Source organism: Phacochoerus africanus, chromosome 10 (assembly GCF_016906955.1).
Source record: "Phacochoerus africanus isolate WHEZ1 chromosome 10, ROS_Pafr_v1, whole genome shotgun sequence".
Taxonomy (NCBI): domain Eukaryota; kingdom Metazoa; phylum Chordata; class Mammalia; order Artiodactyla; family Suidae; genus Phacochoerus; species Phacochoerus africanus.
The window spans coordinates 128,847,521-128,865,224 of record NC_062553.1 but is presented as its reverse complement, the minus strand read 5'-3'; the positions used below and the strand labels follow the sequence as shown (position 1 = coordinate 128,865,224).

The 17,704-nt window shown below is 35.1% G+C and overlaps 1 protein-coding gene across 2 annotated transcripts in view; it reads left to right on the top strand.

The window, feature by feature from the left end:
- Window positions 1-17,704, top strand: part of CCSER1 (coiled-coil serine rich protein 1) — an 823,961-nt gene that overhangs the window by 133,051 nt on the left and 673,206 nt on the right. For both annotated transcript variants that reach the window (XM_047798060.1, XM_047798062.1), the window contains exon 2: window positions 15,272-16,636. In XM_047798060.1, coding sequence (XP_047654016.1) covers window positions 15,313-16,636 — 1,324 coding nt within the window. In that variant the 5' untranslated portion in view covers window positions 15,272-15,312. The remainder of the gene's footprint in view (window positions 1-15,271; window positions 16,637-17,704) is intronic.

Sequence of the window (17,704 nt, the reverse complement as noted above, 5' to 3'; positions counted from 1 at the left end):
ATAATACTTTAATAAAATTAAAAAATGAATGAAGCATTGATAACATGTGAGATATTGCTAGAAAACATAACAATATATATGCAGTTTACCTCGACAATGTAAAAATTACTGAGTGAGAAATTAGACTCCTCAATGCTTTGTGTCATTTCCTGTGTTAACAGATTCATGAGAGTTAATACCACAGAGTTATGGAAAGTGAGAATGCAGTTCCCATATGTACATGTTTCAGTTAACATAGTGTCATGTGAAGTGAAGACTCCCTGCGTTTAAAAATACACTAAGAGAGCACCAGTGACAGGATTGGATGCCTTCCATTTTTATATTTTCCTATATTCTTCATATTTCTCAAATTTTATAACTTGGAGATCAAAAATGAATTTATATATAAAGACTATGTTGCAGGAACACTTTACTTTCAGTATGAAAAAGATGTCTTACTTATGAGTTAATATTTAATTCTCATTTAAGGCTTTGCGTATCTGTTTCCCATTTATCTGTTCCATATTGACTTTACCGTTATAATGGTCACTTTGAGTAGCACTTCTTTCCCCAGTTAAAGCAAACAACAAACAAATAAGCTGACAACAGTGTATTCAAAAGAGCAGAAAACAAAAACCCTAGGCGTTTTCATTGATTCCTCTCTTTTTCTCACCCTCACATCCCATTCATCAGCAATTCTTCTTGGTGCTCTGCAAGGTAACTGAGTCTATTATGTCGTTTATTTGTACTACGATGCCCCAGGCCAGGCCACCTCTCCTTTGGAGAATTGCAGTGATTTCCCAGCTGGCTAGCTATTCCTACAACCCACCCTCCACAAAGAGGATATTTCTTGTAGCTCATTGATGGCTTACCCCATCAGTCACAATAAAACCCAAGCATATTGCCATGGGTTTTGAAGTCTTAAACCTCTACCTTCCTGACCTGCCTCATCTCACACCTTCATTCCCTTGGCCTTGACTCACTTGGTTACTTACTGGACTCTGGCCTGACATAGGGAGTTTGTACTTGATGTTGCCTCTGCCAGAAATGCTGTTCTCACTGATCTTCATTCACCTCAGATGTCCCCACCTCCACTCTTTCCCCTTCACTTTTTATCACTTTATTGTGATTATTTTTCATGTAACTTAATGACTGTCCAGGATGATCTGTTTTGTTCATTTGATTTCTTTATATTCTGTCTACAACACTAGAGTAGCTGTTCCATCAGAAAAGGACCTAGTGTCTCTTACTCTCTTTTGCTTCCTCTGTGCCTAAGGGAGAGTGTGGCTCTCATTTTTGAATTATCTGAGTGAGAGAATCCACTGAACCCTTTGTGTATGTTAGAACAGTAGTATTTAGACTGTAGTACAGCTGCCTAGGGTCTTAGAAACTCCTCCTGGCCTACATAGACACAGATAGCTTTAAAGGAATTTATTTCTCAATCTTCAGTTACCAGGTGTGATTTTCCATAAAATTTACTTGCTCGAGAAGCTTCTGAGCTTTGCCAGTTCATCTCCTTCACTTTGCCTTTCAGTCTCCCACTCTAAAAAAATAAAAAGGCAAACTTCTCACCTCTTCTGATTATTTCTAGGGTGCATTGCCCAGGATATCTAAGGTTTAATTCCTTAGGGAGTCCCTTGAGCACTTCCTAAGGAAATGTTGGGAGAGGTGGCATCTTATTTCGTAGTTGCCTTATGCCAAGTTGTTCTCCTCCTCCACCTTCCCTCTTCCTTTTCCTATCAGATCCCAGAGAAGAGTGAGGATATTGAATTGGGAGTATTAACAAGTTTATTTGGTGATTTAAACCTTTTCGTTTTTTCTGAAGAAGAATTTTCATTGGCTGGTTGGTTGGACAATGTGGATTGCTTTTTCCAAGTCGGTTGTAATTGTATACATTTACATATCTTTTCTTTATTCCGCTTGACAGCATTAATGAAAATGTATTTAAAGCATATGCAGAGTATATTGCCCGCTGGAAAAATGCATCCTTTCCCATATTTCAACTAATGGAAAAATTGTTAGTGTTTAACTTTTAAAGTGTGCTAAGGATTATATAGATTTTCGATTTTGGAAAAGTTTGAAATTATTGTGTGCGGTATTGTGAACAACATAAAATTGTTCAAGTAACCTCAGTGTAGAATACACTTGAATGGGAAGGAAAGTAAAACGAGGGCAGAGATGATCAAGATTTCACACAGAATATTCATGTAGAACATTCAGATTTGTTACCTCTGTCTTTTCTCATTTCTAGGCTAGCAGTGCAGTTGTTTTTCCTAAAGGTTTGTGGAGGGGTATGATCCTACTCTATTTAGACACACACGTACCCACACGCACACTATCTTAACCTATAGCTCACATAAAAGCAAAGACACCTTAGTAAGAAAAGATTCTAGAAAGGATGTTGCTTCAGTAGCTTTCCAATTCAAAGCGTCAAATTCTTGAGATAGATATATTTCTGTTTCAAATTCTTGAAATGAAAAGTTGGATTCTCATTATGTAATTTTGTAGTAATAAAAATCACTGGTATTCCCATCATGGCTCAGTGGTTAACGGATCCAACTAGGAACCATGAGGTTGCGGATTTGATCCCTGGCCTCCCTCAGTGGGTTAAGGATCTGGTGTTGCCGTGAGCTGTGGTGTAGGTCGCAGACACAGCTCAGATACCGAGTCACTGTGGCTGTGGTGTAGGCTGGCGGCTACAGCTCTGATTAGACCCCTAGCCTGGGAACCTTCATATGCCGCCGGTGCGGCCCTAAAAAAGCAAAAAACAAAAAAACCAAAAACAAACAAAAATATCACTTACATTGATTGTGTGCTTCTTCTCTGTTGGACGCAGGTCTAAGCACTGAACACACACGAGAGCTCATTTAATTCTCATAATTGTTAATTCTGCTGTGGTAGGTACTGTTTATTTATTCATTTCACACATAATGACACTAAGGCTGAGAGGGAGATTCAGTAGTCTGTTCAAAATGAATGTGTAGAAGCTAGGACTTAAACCCAGAAATTGTGAATTTGGAAATTTAATGTATGTATTATACAGGACAAAACCAGAATGAGATATTAATACGTTGAGAAGAAAGCCAAAATTTTTGAGACATTCTGTAATTATTTATGATTAGTGTATGCTGTGTGCTGTCTACACTACATGGTATCCTAATACCATTGTACGGTTTCTCCATAAGCAAAGCAAGTGGGGCCTCCTGTAGTTTCTTCTTCCAAGTTCTGGAGAGCATTCTGATTTTTTATAATATTCTTTCCTAATTCTTTTTAATCTTGGATGCCTGTTTCTTTCTTAGCAGATTTTATTGTGAATCACAAAATGTTCTTAGATTCTGCTTATGCCCTTGTTTAATATTCAGTCTTATTCCTGCAACTGTTAGCCTTAGGAAAGTCTGTGGGATGACATAACCATCTCTCTTCTTCTCTGCCCCCCTCCTCCTCCCTCCCTGTCTTTCTCTCTTGCTTTTGAACTCAACACAGCACATTCTTTGTTAGTGGATGCAGTTTTTTTCTCTGCAGAATTAATATTCCTGTGACTTGTTTAACTCAAGCCATTTAAAACTCCTCTTGATTACCTAGTAGTGAACCTGTCCTTGGAATTCTAATTTGGAATACTAAGCGTCCCAATTACATATTCTTAGAGCATTAAGGATATTATTATTTAATATCTTATATTATTCTCACTCTGTTTTGTGCATTCAGGCAGAAATACATAACCTCAAAATTTTTAAAAAAGTTTTTTTCATAATTTCAGAATTTGTCTTCAGCATCAAAAATACATGATGCAAATCTTAGCTTTACCTCTCAGACTCCATATTTGTGTTTCTGATAATAGTTATAGTCACCTAACAAAGTTGTTGGGAGGACTAAAATGAAATAACAGGAGATCTCATTGTGGATCAGAGGAAATGAATCTGAGTAGCATCATGAGGACACAGGTTCGATCCCTGGCCTTGCTCAGTGGGTTAAGGATCCAGTGTTGCCATGAGCTGTGGTATAGGTGACAGACGTGGTTCAGATGGCATGTTGCTGTGGCTATGGCATAGGCCGGCGGCTACAGCTCCTATTCGACCCCTAGCCTGTGAACCTCCATATGCTGCTGGTGCAGTCCTAAAAAGACAAAAAAAAAAAAAAGAAAGAAATAACATATGTAACAAATTAAATATGAGGTCACCTCTTCCAGTGATTTGTGACTAAATTTTTTTTTAAAACACACATAAGCGAAACAAGGAAAATCTTACTGTGTTACTATAGCTTCTTGAAAAGTAAATTTTGTTTTAAAGTTATGCATATGGTAACAGTCTTATATAGGTGTATCAAATGCTTACAGAACAAGAGTCTTTGTGTTTGGAATGAGGACTTTTCTCTGACAATGACAGTCTCTACCTTTGGATGAGTTAATTCCATTATCAGGAACATTGAGCTCTATAAATATTAGTGCAGCTATTTGTCTTTGATTGAGGTACTTAACCAATCTGTATTTCAGTTCCTTCTTCCTCAAAGAGAAGTACATCTTCCAAATGTAAAATTCTGTGCAATAGTTATTCCCTAAGGCAGAGCTCCTTAAATGTTCCAAGATGCAAAATCTCCATCTAGTGGCAGCTCAAGCCAGGCACATCACCCTTGCTACCAAGTACTACAGCTAGAACACTTCTGGCATAGGTCTTCTCTCCTGTTCTACCAAACTAACAGTATAGGACTCAGTATAAATTCAGTATCAGTCATTCCTTATAGTGGTCTTTGATGCAGGGACCTAGTCTCACAAGAGGACACGTTAGTTAATGTATTAATAAAGTTTCAGGGTTTTGTTTGTTTGTTTAAGAATAAAATAGGCTGAATTTATTACATCCATTTTATTGTAATATGTGTTATATAATTCCTCCTAAAAATACATAAAATTTTAAGTTAAAGAGCAACATAGGGAATAAAATGTACTTTAACAAATCCGTTCATTATATCTTATGGATCTAGAGTAAGTCTATTAATTGGTTTTCTACTGATTTAAAATTTATCTCAACATATCTGAAATAATTTCAATCTGATACTATATTATATCAGAGTATTTTACTATTAAAATATGTGCAGTATCGCTAATGCCTTTCCTCCCAGGTTCTAAAAACTATATCCCTCTTCTAATTCATGAATTATAAAAACCAGAATTTTAAATAATGAAAGTGAGAAAATTTGAACATAATTTGGTCAAATTCAGTGGCTACATAAGCAAATATAGTATGAATAGAAGAAAAAAGCTTGCTATCATATTTCTGTTTTATCTCATAATGAAAATATTGCATTCCTAGATGTGCTTTGACTCTTTTTTTTTTTTTTATCAAATACACTACAGCACTACATCTGTTTGTGGCAAAAACCTATAGGACACTATATTTATCGTCCTGTCTTTAGGACAGTACTGAATTTTTTTTTTTTTTTTTGGTCTGTTTGCCTCTTCTAGGGCCGCACTTGTGGCATATGGAGGTTCCCAGGCTAGGGGTCGAATCGGAGCTGTAGCCACTGGCCTACACCAGAGCCACAGCAACGCGGGATTCGAGCCGTGTCTGTGACCTATACCACAGCTCATGGCAACGCTGGATCCTTAACCCGCTGAGCAAGGCAAAGGATCGAACCCGCAACCTCATGGTTCCTAGTCGGATTTGTTGACCACTGCGCCACGATGGGAACTCCCAAGTCAGTACTGAATCTTATTTGTTATTAACTTTGAACTAGAAATAATGATATTCAGAAGAACATTCTATTACCAGATGTGTGCGTATCCTACATTTCACAAATTGCATGCATATATTCTAATAGATTGAAGGGCCTCACTGAATTTGTCTGTTCAGTTCTCTAGTTTTATGAATGGGGAAGGTAGATATGTATTTATTTTAGTATTTTGTGCAACATGTTATTGATGAATGTGACCACTATATGCTGAGTTCAAAGTGAACATGAAAACAAAAGACAAATTTAAGATTTTGTTTTTAAAATGATTCTGGAAGAATTTGTACTTCATACCAACTGGGAATTGGTATATAATTTTTTTTTATTTTTTAAAGTTTTGTTGAAGTATAGTTGATTTACAAGGTGATAATTTCTTCTATACCACACAGTGATTGAGTAGTAAGTATAGACACATACATTCATTTTCAGATTCTTTTCCCAAATAGATCATAACAGAATATTGGTAGAGTTCCCTTTGCTGTATAGCATGTCTCTGTTGGCCAGTCATTCTCTATACCATAGGGTGCATATGGCAATCCATCCCTCCCTGCTACCACCTGTCCCCTTTGGTACCCATGAGTTTGTTTTCCAAGTATGTAAGTCTGTCTCTGTTCTGCATATAAGTTCATCCTTTTTTAAGATTCCACATATAAGTGATACCACCTGATGTTTGTCTCTCACTGTCTTACTTCACTTAGTATGAAAACTTCTGGGTCCATTCATGTTGCTACAAATGGCATTATTTCATTCTTTCTTTATGCCTGAGTAATATCCCATTGTATGTATGTGTTACATCTTCTTTATCCATTTATCTGTCAGTGGACATTTATGCTGTTTCCATGTCTAGGATATTGTAAATAGTGCTGAGTGAACATTGGGGTACATGTATGTTTTCAATACACATAATTATAAATGTCTAGTGTAGTAACCTTTAAATTTAAACTCCTCGAGCTCTCTTGTGGTGCATCAGGTTAAGGATCCAGCATTGTCACTGCAGCAGCTTGGGTTCCTGCTGTGGCTCAAGTTCAGTCTCTGGCTTGGGAATGTCCACATGCTGCAGATGCAGCCAAAAAAAAAAAAGAATTCTTCTAACTTATATTCTGGTCTGTATCTCAGAAACTTCTTTACGTTCAGTTTCTGTTTTATTTTACATTGATAGATGATTTCCCTTATTTATATTTTTTTTCTGTGACCATGAGCTGTTCTGTGCTATACTGTAAAAACGAAACAATTAAGTGAGAGATATTTGCACCATATAACAGGAACAAGATATGCTACCAGTTTTATATACTTTTGCACAAATCATTTTCCTACAAAGCAACACATTATCTACTATTATTTCAGAAACAGAAAAAAAATGGGCGATTAAATACTGAATTTGAATTGATATATATGAATCTGAATTTCCTTTAATATATGACTTTTAAAATAGTCTACATATAGAAGTTAAATTTGTATTTTTACAATTCTGATTATTGTTTCAAAATTTCAAGAGTTGGAGTCTTCCTTCAATTTAAAAGGCACTTTTTTTTTTAAATAAGACAGTAATTGGGAAAAAAAAGATTTAATTTGAAAATGTACTTGGAGAATTTAATTCATTTACATAAAGGGCTTTGATGTTTTTAATAACTAACTGCCCAATAAATCTTACATTGGTTTTGAAAGTTACAAAGAAAAAAAAAAAAAAGGACTTTATTGTTAAAAAGGAAGATCTTCTGCACCCTCTGCTGGTATGTCCACACAACTGCAGGTTATTTATTATAAACTTGGTCATTTCCATATTAGTAAAAAATACAAATAGAATATAAGGCAAATCCAGTGATTTTAACATTTCATAGACAAATAAACTGTTGTAAATGTCTGAATGAAGCATGCATTTAAACTAAGGAAATATAAACTGACTTGTTCAGTTAGTTTACTAGACCTGGAAAAAGTATGTAATGACATTAATTTATTATTATTATTAAAAGTTATAATGTCATATGTATCCAAATCATATAACTCAAATTTATTAGCCAACTGTATAATCCATGGTGGTTTAATGTTTGTATTATGGAAATACAAAACATTAAAAAGATTATGAAAAGTCTGGAATAAATCATTTGTGTTTGAACAACATTTACATGGATTAATATTTTACCTACAAAGCAACATATTATCTACTATTATTTCAGAAACAGTGAGCAAAAATATTAGAAATTAAATACTAAATTTGAATTGATATATATGAATCTGACTTTCCTTTAATGTATGTCTTTTTATATAGTCTACATATAAAAGTGAAAATAAACTCTTATTTTTACAATTCTAATTATTGTTGCAAACTTTCAGGAGTTGGAATCTTCCTTCAACATTTAGATTAATTATCATATATTAAAGGAATAATGAGTTTTTTTAAAAAAGATGGAAATAGCTTTCAATAGTGAAACAAATAGAATTTGAGCTTTTTAAAAAAGTGAGTTTCAATTTATAAACATACATTTTGCACTGATGTTCACATACAATATGAATTTTTTTGTAAAAAAATCTAGATTCATGAAAAATACAGTGTCTTTATATGAATGTAAGGATTCTTAGCACTTCCATAGGTCTTATTTATTTAAATATTTTGTGTTAAAATATGAAAGATCTGGAGAGATTATTAAAACACTCAGAATTGATTTTTTTTTTTTTTGTCCATACCGAGGTGTGTGGAAATTCCAGCACCAGGGATTGAACCTGTGCTACAGCTGCAACCTGAGACACAGCAGTGGTAACACCAGATCCTTAACCCATTGTGCCACAAGGGAACTCCCAGATTGATTTTTATCTATTGTCAAATTATTTCTATTAGGAAAAAAATAACATTTCTCACATGCTTATTCTCTTTCAGAGGTAGCTAATATTATTGATTTTGGTGTACCCTTCAAGTTACTTTTAACACATTTATATGACTATAAACTTCAGCATTATGTAATTTTGATAGGCCGTATGTCTTTTTACTATCTTAATTTTAATTCTGTTTTAATTATAAAAATAATTCACAAATTCATTTTCATTGTTAAATCTTCATATTACAGGTAGCATCCCCACTGATGACAACCCCCAATACCAAGGCCCTCTTGGAGGATAATTCCTGTTCACCCTTTTACACTTCTTTTTCTTTCGCTACTAACTTGCATCTACTCTCTGGCCAAAATCCATTCTTTCCCTCTATGTTTCTCTTCTCCCTCTGTTGACTCTTCTAATCACTAAAGATCTAAGATTTTATCTGGCTGGGTCTCAAGATTACATGCCTTTCTAAATATGTATCATGGTCCCCGTCCTTCTTTTAATTCAAACAAGGAATTCTTTGCTTTCTTAAATCCTGCTAGAATAATTTGAAATGTATTCCCCCTCTCTGTTGTAAGATTTCCCATTATCATGCACTCACTTTCTCTTTTAACTAGATTGATTTATTGATTTATAGATCCAGTCAGAAGCAGTCTATTTCTGCTTACATAACCATTTTTAGAGTCAAATCATTTTAATATAGTCAAGCATTTCTGATATAAGCAATTATTGTTTGTATTTTCTTGTTTATTGAAAAATAACTTAGTGTACTCCATGTGACTAAAATATATGCAAATTTAACACACTGTTAATTAAATATATCCAATGAATTATATGATTTCTAACTCTGGCTGCCTTTGGTGACATTCTCATTCTCTTCCCTGTTACCAGTCAGTAACCGACTGGGTCCTGAGCAATCATCCTTTCAGTGTATCTCGTATCATCCTCACTGACCCTGCTGGTTGAAGTGGCCCTTGTCAGTATGAGTGAGTGATTTATTTGTTAAAAAGTCTCCATTATTTCCCCATTCATTTAAAAGAAAATGATAAAATGTTTTGGAAATACATTTAAAGATAAATTACACTATAGGTAAAGTAAAATTGGGAGTATGCAATTAATAGATACATGCTACTATATATAAAATGCTCAACAAGGATTTGCTGTATAATACAGGGAGCAAATTTCAATATCTTGTAACAATCTATAATGGAAAATAATATGAAAAAGTGTATAATTAAATTATTTTGCTATATGCCTGAAACTAGCACAGTACTGTAAATCAGCTATACTTCAATTTAAAAAGAAAAAAAAGGATATTGAGTTGTAAATTGCATGAGTTTAGTAATAGAAAGAGCCTATCCTGGAGGGTTTCCAGCTAAGGCTAACAGCTATCAGGTGTGAGCCTCATTAAAATCTGCACCAAAATGATTAGATAAGCCTGCCTAGAAACGTCTTCAAGCTATTATCTACTTAATTTTGGTAAAAATTGATCAAAGTTGGAATTGTTGGTGGCTCAGTTGGTTAAGGGTCCAGGGTTGTCACTGCTGTGTTTGGGTCACTGCTGGGGCGTGGGTTCAATCCCTGGTGCTGGCAACTTCTACATGCCATGGGCATGGCCAAAAAAATTGATCAATGTCCTTTGATATGTTTACTTAATGTTGAAACTTGTTACCTAGTTAATTTTCACCATGAATCTTTTTAATGTGGTCATTTAGGTAGTACCTGGTTATTTTCTGTTGTCTTTTCTGAGAAAGAGTAGACCTGGGACTGGATTTGACATATGCAACATTCCCCACAAACTCTTCAAATATTGGCCATTGTTTTAACATTCCAATAAAAATTTATACTTTAGGGTTATCATAGGAACTAGAATACTCACCTCAATTAATATACTCCCCCTTTTAGGAGTTTTAGGTGATTTTTAAATAGAGTGGTATAGATTTTGATAAGTAGCTAGTTTTCATAATCACTCTACATGCTGTGCCATCAGGCACTGCTTGCTCGAATGTATTTCATTAGAAAAGGAAGAAAGTGCAAATTTACGCTGTACCAAGCAGTTTTAAGTTTCGCTGTGATATTGCACTTCCGAATCCTTAAAGAAAATCACTATAAAGTAATTATTGTCTTTGATCTAGCTCGTGCTGCTAGTAAGTGGCAGAGCTTGGATTTGAAACCAGAAAGAAATTATATGCTGATTGCATGTCTGTATCAAAGACCTTTTTTGTTTTAGCCTTGCTGTTGCAATAGTATACCACCAGTTTGGGGAGAGAGACAAATAAGGATATTTAGCACTATCTCAGATGTGGGATATCACATGACTCTATCATCTTTGACTCATAGTGAAAAACTATGAGTACTATCTACATTATAGGAAAGTAGAAAAATGACAAGAAATAAAAAATAAAGGTGTTTTGTTCTCTTTATACTGCTTGCACAGATAGACATACATATGTGTGCATATGGTAATCAGCTTCGAAGATGAGAGCTGTGAAACCCTGCAAAGTTATTTTATGCCTTTGACTAATATCTTTGGAATTATGGAGACAAGTATAATTTATTCAGTATACCTCACTACTTGAGTGTATTTAACTTTTGACTCTAATTTTTTCTTCCTTTCTATGTTTCTCTTCTCCCTCTGTTGTCCCTTCCTTCCTTCCTTCCTTCCTTCCTTCCTTCCTTCCTTTTTCTTCTTTCTTTTTTCTTTCTTTCTTTCTTTCTTTCTTTCTTCTTTCTTCTTTTTCTTTTCTTCTTTCTTCTTTCTTTCTTTCTTTCTTTCTTTCTTCTTTCTTTTCTTTAATTCATTCTCTTCCCTTCCTTCCTTTCCTTCCTTCCTTCCTTCCTTCTTTCCTTCTTTCCTTCTTCTTTCCTTCTTTCTTTCTTTGCCTTTTAGGGCCATATTCATGGCATATGGATGTTCCTAGGCTAGAGGTCAAATCAGAGCCATGGCTGCCACCCTATGCCACAGCCACAGCAACCCGGGATCCGAACCACTTCTGCGACCTACACCACAGCTCATGGCAACCCTGGATCATTTAACCCACTGAGGGAGGCCAGGGATGGAACCCACTTCCTCATGGATACTAGTTGTATTCGTTTCCGTTGCACCACAACAGGAACTCCCTAAGTTTAAATAGATCACATTTTAATGATTCCTATAATCCCTTTAACTAGAATCCATATTTTTCTTAACCATGCCAAATAAGAAATTTGGCTCTAATTGTATTCAGAATAGATCTAGTACATAATGCTGTGGTCTATTACAGGTAATGATAGTGTTTGCTAACGTTGTAGAGATTATGGAATGAAGTACTTTCTGGGAGCTTTTTGTTAAATCGTGCTTAAGAACTAAGGATACTATTTCTTCAGTCAAGAGTAGACTGAGTTTCACACCGCTTCTAACAATCAGTATGCATCTGGGGAGGTGGTATTGTCAATAAGTCAGTGTAACTTATTTATTTTAACAGCATTAGAAGTGTAAATAGAAGACACTCTTCTTACATAAGTAATTAGTTTTTCCAAAGAAAGTATTTATGTTAATAAGGGTCCCTGGACAATGGGCAGGTCTAGTTCAACCTGTATGTTTTAGGACCTATTATGATTAAAGTGACTATGACCTCTGAACCAGAAAACATTAGGTAAGAATTGAGAAAATTTATCTGATTTGGAAATTTGTAAAAATGATGAAAATATATACAGGATTTGCTATGGAAATTGTTATAATGAATTTATAATAAAAACAAAATTGTGTTGTAATGTATTTCTTTCATGAATAAGTTTGATTACGTGATATATTGTTATTGAACTTGTTAGCATTGTTTTTAAATGTTACCAAATTTTATATAATTGAATATTACAGTTTGAAAGGCTTTCAATTAACTTGTGGCTCTAAAAGTTGTAATTCAACATAATTAACCTCAAAATTGTAGCATTTATTTTTGATAGTGAGACAAAATATATTTAAGTTTGAAATACTAACATGTTCAAGTTAAAACTTCATCTTATGAAAGCCATTTACTCTACAGTGTATTCGGCACTCTGGTCTCAAAGCAAAGCAATAAAGGCCTTTGCCATTAGGAAGCTTAAGGGAATATTGTAAAGTCAGATAAATAAACAGATGTTTACAATGCAAGGTAATGTGTGAGGACATGTATCGGAGTACTAAGTCCAAAATGGAAGAGAGTGGGAAAGGGGGTCCTAGTGGCAACTGGAAGGGGCTGTGCTGTGGAATAGGAATTTTACCACATCACAGTTACTGGAAGAGCATTCCAAGACCTGGACCCATGTCTGCTAAGGCCTTAATGGTCCAAGGGAACAGAAAATGGCATGTAGTAATCAGCGCAATCTAGAGAATAAAATATGAGGAGAGGAATAAAGAATCTGAAGACATAGAGAAAGCCAGACTCTAGAGAGTCTTTCTAAAGAACATGGATAACTCCAGCCTATAGATTGGAATTTTGTCTTTCATTTAGCGGGAATAAAGAAGTTCATTTAAAAGACTCTGCAGATAAAGTGAAACATAAGAGTTTTTAATCTCTCATAGATGTTTTATCTACTCCATGTCATCCCAGTCAATGTATAAATATTTCTTTGCACCTATGATGTTTTTTACTTAATTAGGACAGATGTATTGGTAGCAGAAATATATTATAAATGGAAGTCTAGTTGTTTTCATTGAGAATATAGGAAGAGGTATATTTACTATAATTCTTTTTTTCTGAATTTTTTCCATTAGTTAAATTATTTGAATACTTGCCTAAGAAATATAGGGTGTATTCATTCTTTTATCTTCAAAAGCTGATGCAAATGCAAGAAAAACTGAAGAAAAGACAAGAAATATTTCAACATACCTAAATTCTGGAGATATTTCAACAATAATGCAACTGTCTTTATGTTAATGCATTGAAGGCCATAGGTTCATCACCAGATGCAAACCTTTGTGGTTGATAATGTCCTAATTAGAACAAAATTATTCAGTGGGCAGTGAATGGAAATAACTCTTGCATATAAATTAAAAAAAAATCACAGTTAAGAATGATGTTAATTAAAGCATTATTAAAGAATGAAATCGTAAACAGAATTGTATTATTTTTTACATCCCTTTCAGAACATCAAAGCTGGGAGGAAAATGAGATAGTTTTAAATATACTTATTTACATTTTAAGCTCTCTTCGGCCAAAGCCTTACAAGTATATTTAAATGTCTTAGAAGTGGTTCACATATAGTTTGATTTAAATCCAAATTCAGTGAATGCAATTGAGGATCACCCAATAAAAATCATAGAATGCAAATCAATTTTATATCATTTAGAACAAAATATGAAATATTTAAGGATACATATCTGAAAGAGAAAATATATTCCTTTTTGTCATACCCTTCTTCCAGGACATGGCAATATTGTACTTGGTCAATCTCAATATATCTGTAAGGATGACAAAATGGGGGGCTTGTCATTTTATCTGGTATTAGTTATTATTATATAGTTTTGGTTACCATGAACAACAAAATGAAACAGTACGATTCAAGTTGACAAAGGGGAGTGTGCACATTATAATTTAGCAATTAAGTGAAATTTAGAAACAGAGCAAGACAAAACAATATAGGAAGCAAATCATGGCCCATTATAAAAACCAGTGAAAACTGGAGTCACCACAGTAGAAAGATCTATCCTACAACTGGGAGTTTCTGAAGTGGAAACACACATGGGACTTCAGCAGCATTAGCTCCTGGCTCTTCACTCGAGTGAAATCAGTATATATCATGCTGATTATGAACTGACTCTGTGGTTAAATAAGCCTTAGTTTCTTAGTCCTCCTTTACCACGTATCAGCTGAGTGACAGGCAACTTACCTTTCTGCTGTAAAATGCCCATAATAATACTGTCTCCTATAGTTATGAGCATTAAAGGAGATAGCCCGTTTAAGTACCTGGTACATCACGGTTAATGAACTGTAGCTGTCACCTTCCCTCCTCTTCCTTTTCCTTTGTCTTCATCATGAGTACCCTGACATTAATATGGTTCATAAATTTTCTGTTCTCCTGCTTCTCTCTGTCTGTCGTCTCACTTGTCTCAGCTTTCATTCATCTTGTCTTCAACACATAGCTGTGATTTCCGCATAACTTTATCTTGTTCATAACTCTATATCCTTTAGGATGTGATTTACTTTCCTCTACCAATGATCTGTTTCTAAATTTCTTATATCAGACTCCAAGGTTAAGAATCTGTCCTCACTGGTTTTTCTCGGAGTGGAGATTCTATGGTCAGGTCACCCCTTAGTCTAGTCTGTGATTCTGTTAGGCTGAGGTCAGTTACTTGTTGAGTTCCATGGTATGCCTGGTGCTGGCTAGCCGAGGTGAGACGTTTTACCAAAAGGCAAAGATCATGGCTGTCACATGCCTACGGCGTCTAATCAAGTAAACAAAGAAAGTTAAACAATTTACCAAATAATAGAATGCATGTGAGTAGTAAGGCTGGGTCTTCAATAATGATCTTGCATTTCCCAATACAGCACTCTTTTGAATAAACTTTCAGTACTCTTGGTCATCTTAAAGTGTTTGTACTATTATAAAATTTCTATACAAATTCTTAGATATTTTGCTACATAGAAATTCTGAAGATTCCTTCAGTCTCAGATATTTACTGTTTATTATTTTAGTATGAGCCAGGTTCTATGTCACGAATGAAAAACCAGTGATTTTTTTGAAATGTCTCATTTATAATTAAATTCTAGTAACCTGTTCTATTTGTTTTAACTTTTCTCAGGCTGTGAAGTTGGCTATCACAGTGCGAGCCTTGGAGTCCCAATGGGGGACTCTGGATCAAGAAGGTCTACCCTGGTCTCCCGGTTGCCAATATTCAGAAGGAGTATTAGCAGGAAACATGATTCTCTTCCTTCCTCACCTTCCTCCAGTAACACCGTTGGTGTCCACAGTTCCTCTCCTTCCAGCACTAACTCAAGCTCAGGTAGTACAGGTAAACGCAGGAGCATCTTCCGTACTCCTTCCATCAGCTTCCATCACAAGAAGGGAGGTGAACCCAAGCAAGAACCTACCAGCCAGACCCTTAGTATTTCAAATGGTGCTCAGCCTGGTCACAGCAGTATGCAAAAACTGAGTTTGGAAGAACACATTAAAACCAGGGGAAGACATTCTGTTGGTTTTAGCAGTTCACGAAACAAGAAGATAACGAGATCTTTGACGGAGGATTTTGAAAGGGAAAAGGAGCACTCGACTAATAAGAATGTCTTTATAAACTGCCTCAGTTCTGGCAAAAGCGAGGGGGATGACTCTGGATTCACAGAAGAACAAACTCGCCGTTCTGTTAAGCAATCAACAAAGAAGCTTCTTACTAAATCTTTTTCATCCCACTATAAATTTTCTAAGCCTGTTCCACAGAGCCAATCCATTTCGTTGGTACAACAATCTGAATTCTCCCTGGAAATTACGCAGTACCAAGAGAGGGAACCTGTATTGGTAAGAGCTTCTCCATCTTGTTCTGTGGATGTAACAGAACGGGCGGGAAGCTCTTTGCAATCTCCGTTGCTTTCCGCTGATCTTACTACAGCTCAGACTCCTTCAGAGTTCTTAGCCTTGACTGAAGATTCTGTGTCTGAAGCAGATGCATTTCCTCAAAGTGGAAGCATGGCATCTCACTGTGACAACTTTGGCCGCAATGATTCTACCTCTCAGATTTCTCCCAGTCCTGCTGCTGTTACAAAGACAACAATAGACCTTATGGGAACTGTTCCCTGTGCAATTACGTCTCCTGGAAAATACAGGTTAGAAGGCCGATGTAGCACTGAACCGAATTCCTTACCAGAAACCTCTGCTGCTAATCAGAAGGAAGTGTTATTGCAAATCACTGAACTACCTATTATGAATGGGAGAGACTCAGAGACGCACCTGTCAGCAGATACAAAAAGAGGAGAGCATATGGTGATACAAAATGGTGAAACAATGTTGGCAACAAGCTCCCCAAAGAAACTTGGATTTTATGAGCAACATAAAGCAATAGCTGAGCGTGTTAAAGGGATCCATCCTATTTCAGATTCAAGGATAATACCCTCTTCTGGTGATCGTCATATTTTTAACAAAACGTCATGTGGATATGATGCAAATCCTGCCAAAGGTATGCTGATTTTCTCTATAGGATAAATGATATGAATTATAATTTTCATTATAGTTATTAAATTTTCTTGTGCCATCTCATGAATGAAAAGTACATTTGCTTAGTTTTCACTCTAATAGTCTTTCCTATTTGTAGTTTGAATTTATGATTTATAATTCTTTTCCTATTTATAATTTTAAATCATTTCTCTGCTTAAGCTAACTTCAGTTCTATCATGCTGGAAATATAATTCAGCCATATTACTCATTTTTCTTAGTTGCGTTATCCAGACTCTGACCTTCTAAAGAAGGCAGAAAGAAGTTAATTTTATTTGCAGTGAAGCTTTATCTAAAATAAAGACTTTTGTTTCAGAGTTCATGATATAGTATTTCCATTTCTTATTTAAAGAATAGACATATTCTGGCCAAAATCATTGTAAAAGAAATTTGTATAATTTAAATTCTGTTTCCTATTTTAGCAAAGCTTTTATTATTAAATAGGACCCATGTTTTTGCACAAAAAGGGGATGGAAGGTTGATTTACTCTAGTCTGTTATTGAATAGAAAACTTTTTTTAATGTAAAATTTAGTTCAAGAGAATTGTTGAGGATACACCACCAACTGGGATGATTTGACCTTTTTTATGCTTTTTCCTTTACTGTGATTATTACTGCCACAGCTGCTGCTTTTACTACTGCCAACACTAACTGTTTTCCCAACCTTATGGCCCATTTACTGTTCTATACCTTTTAGATACATTTATTTATTGTATCTGGAAGTGATCGAAATCTTTACCATTATTGTAATTCATTCTGCAGGAAGATGATTGGAGCACAGATAGGTTAAGTAATGTTTCCAAAGTCACAAAGTTAGTGAGTACTTTTTTTAGGATACAAGCCCCATGAGGTAGTCACTGTTATGTTCCCATTTAACACATGAGAAAACTGAGACCAAAGGATCATATAGCCAGTAAGTAGCATAGCCAAATTATAATTATCTCAATCCAAAGATCAGGCTCTTAATGAATTGGCTGTGGTACATGTCATGAACCAAGCTTTTTTTTTTTTTTTTGCTTTTTAGGGCTGCACCC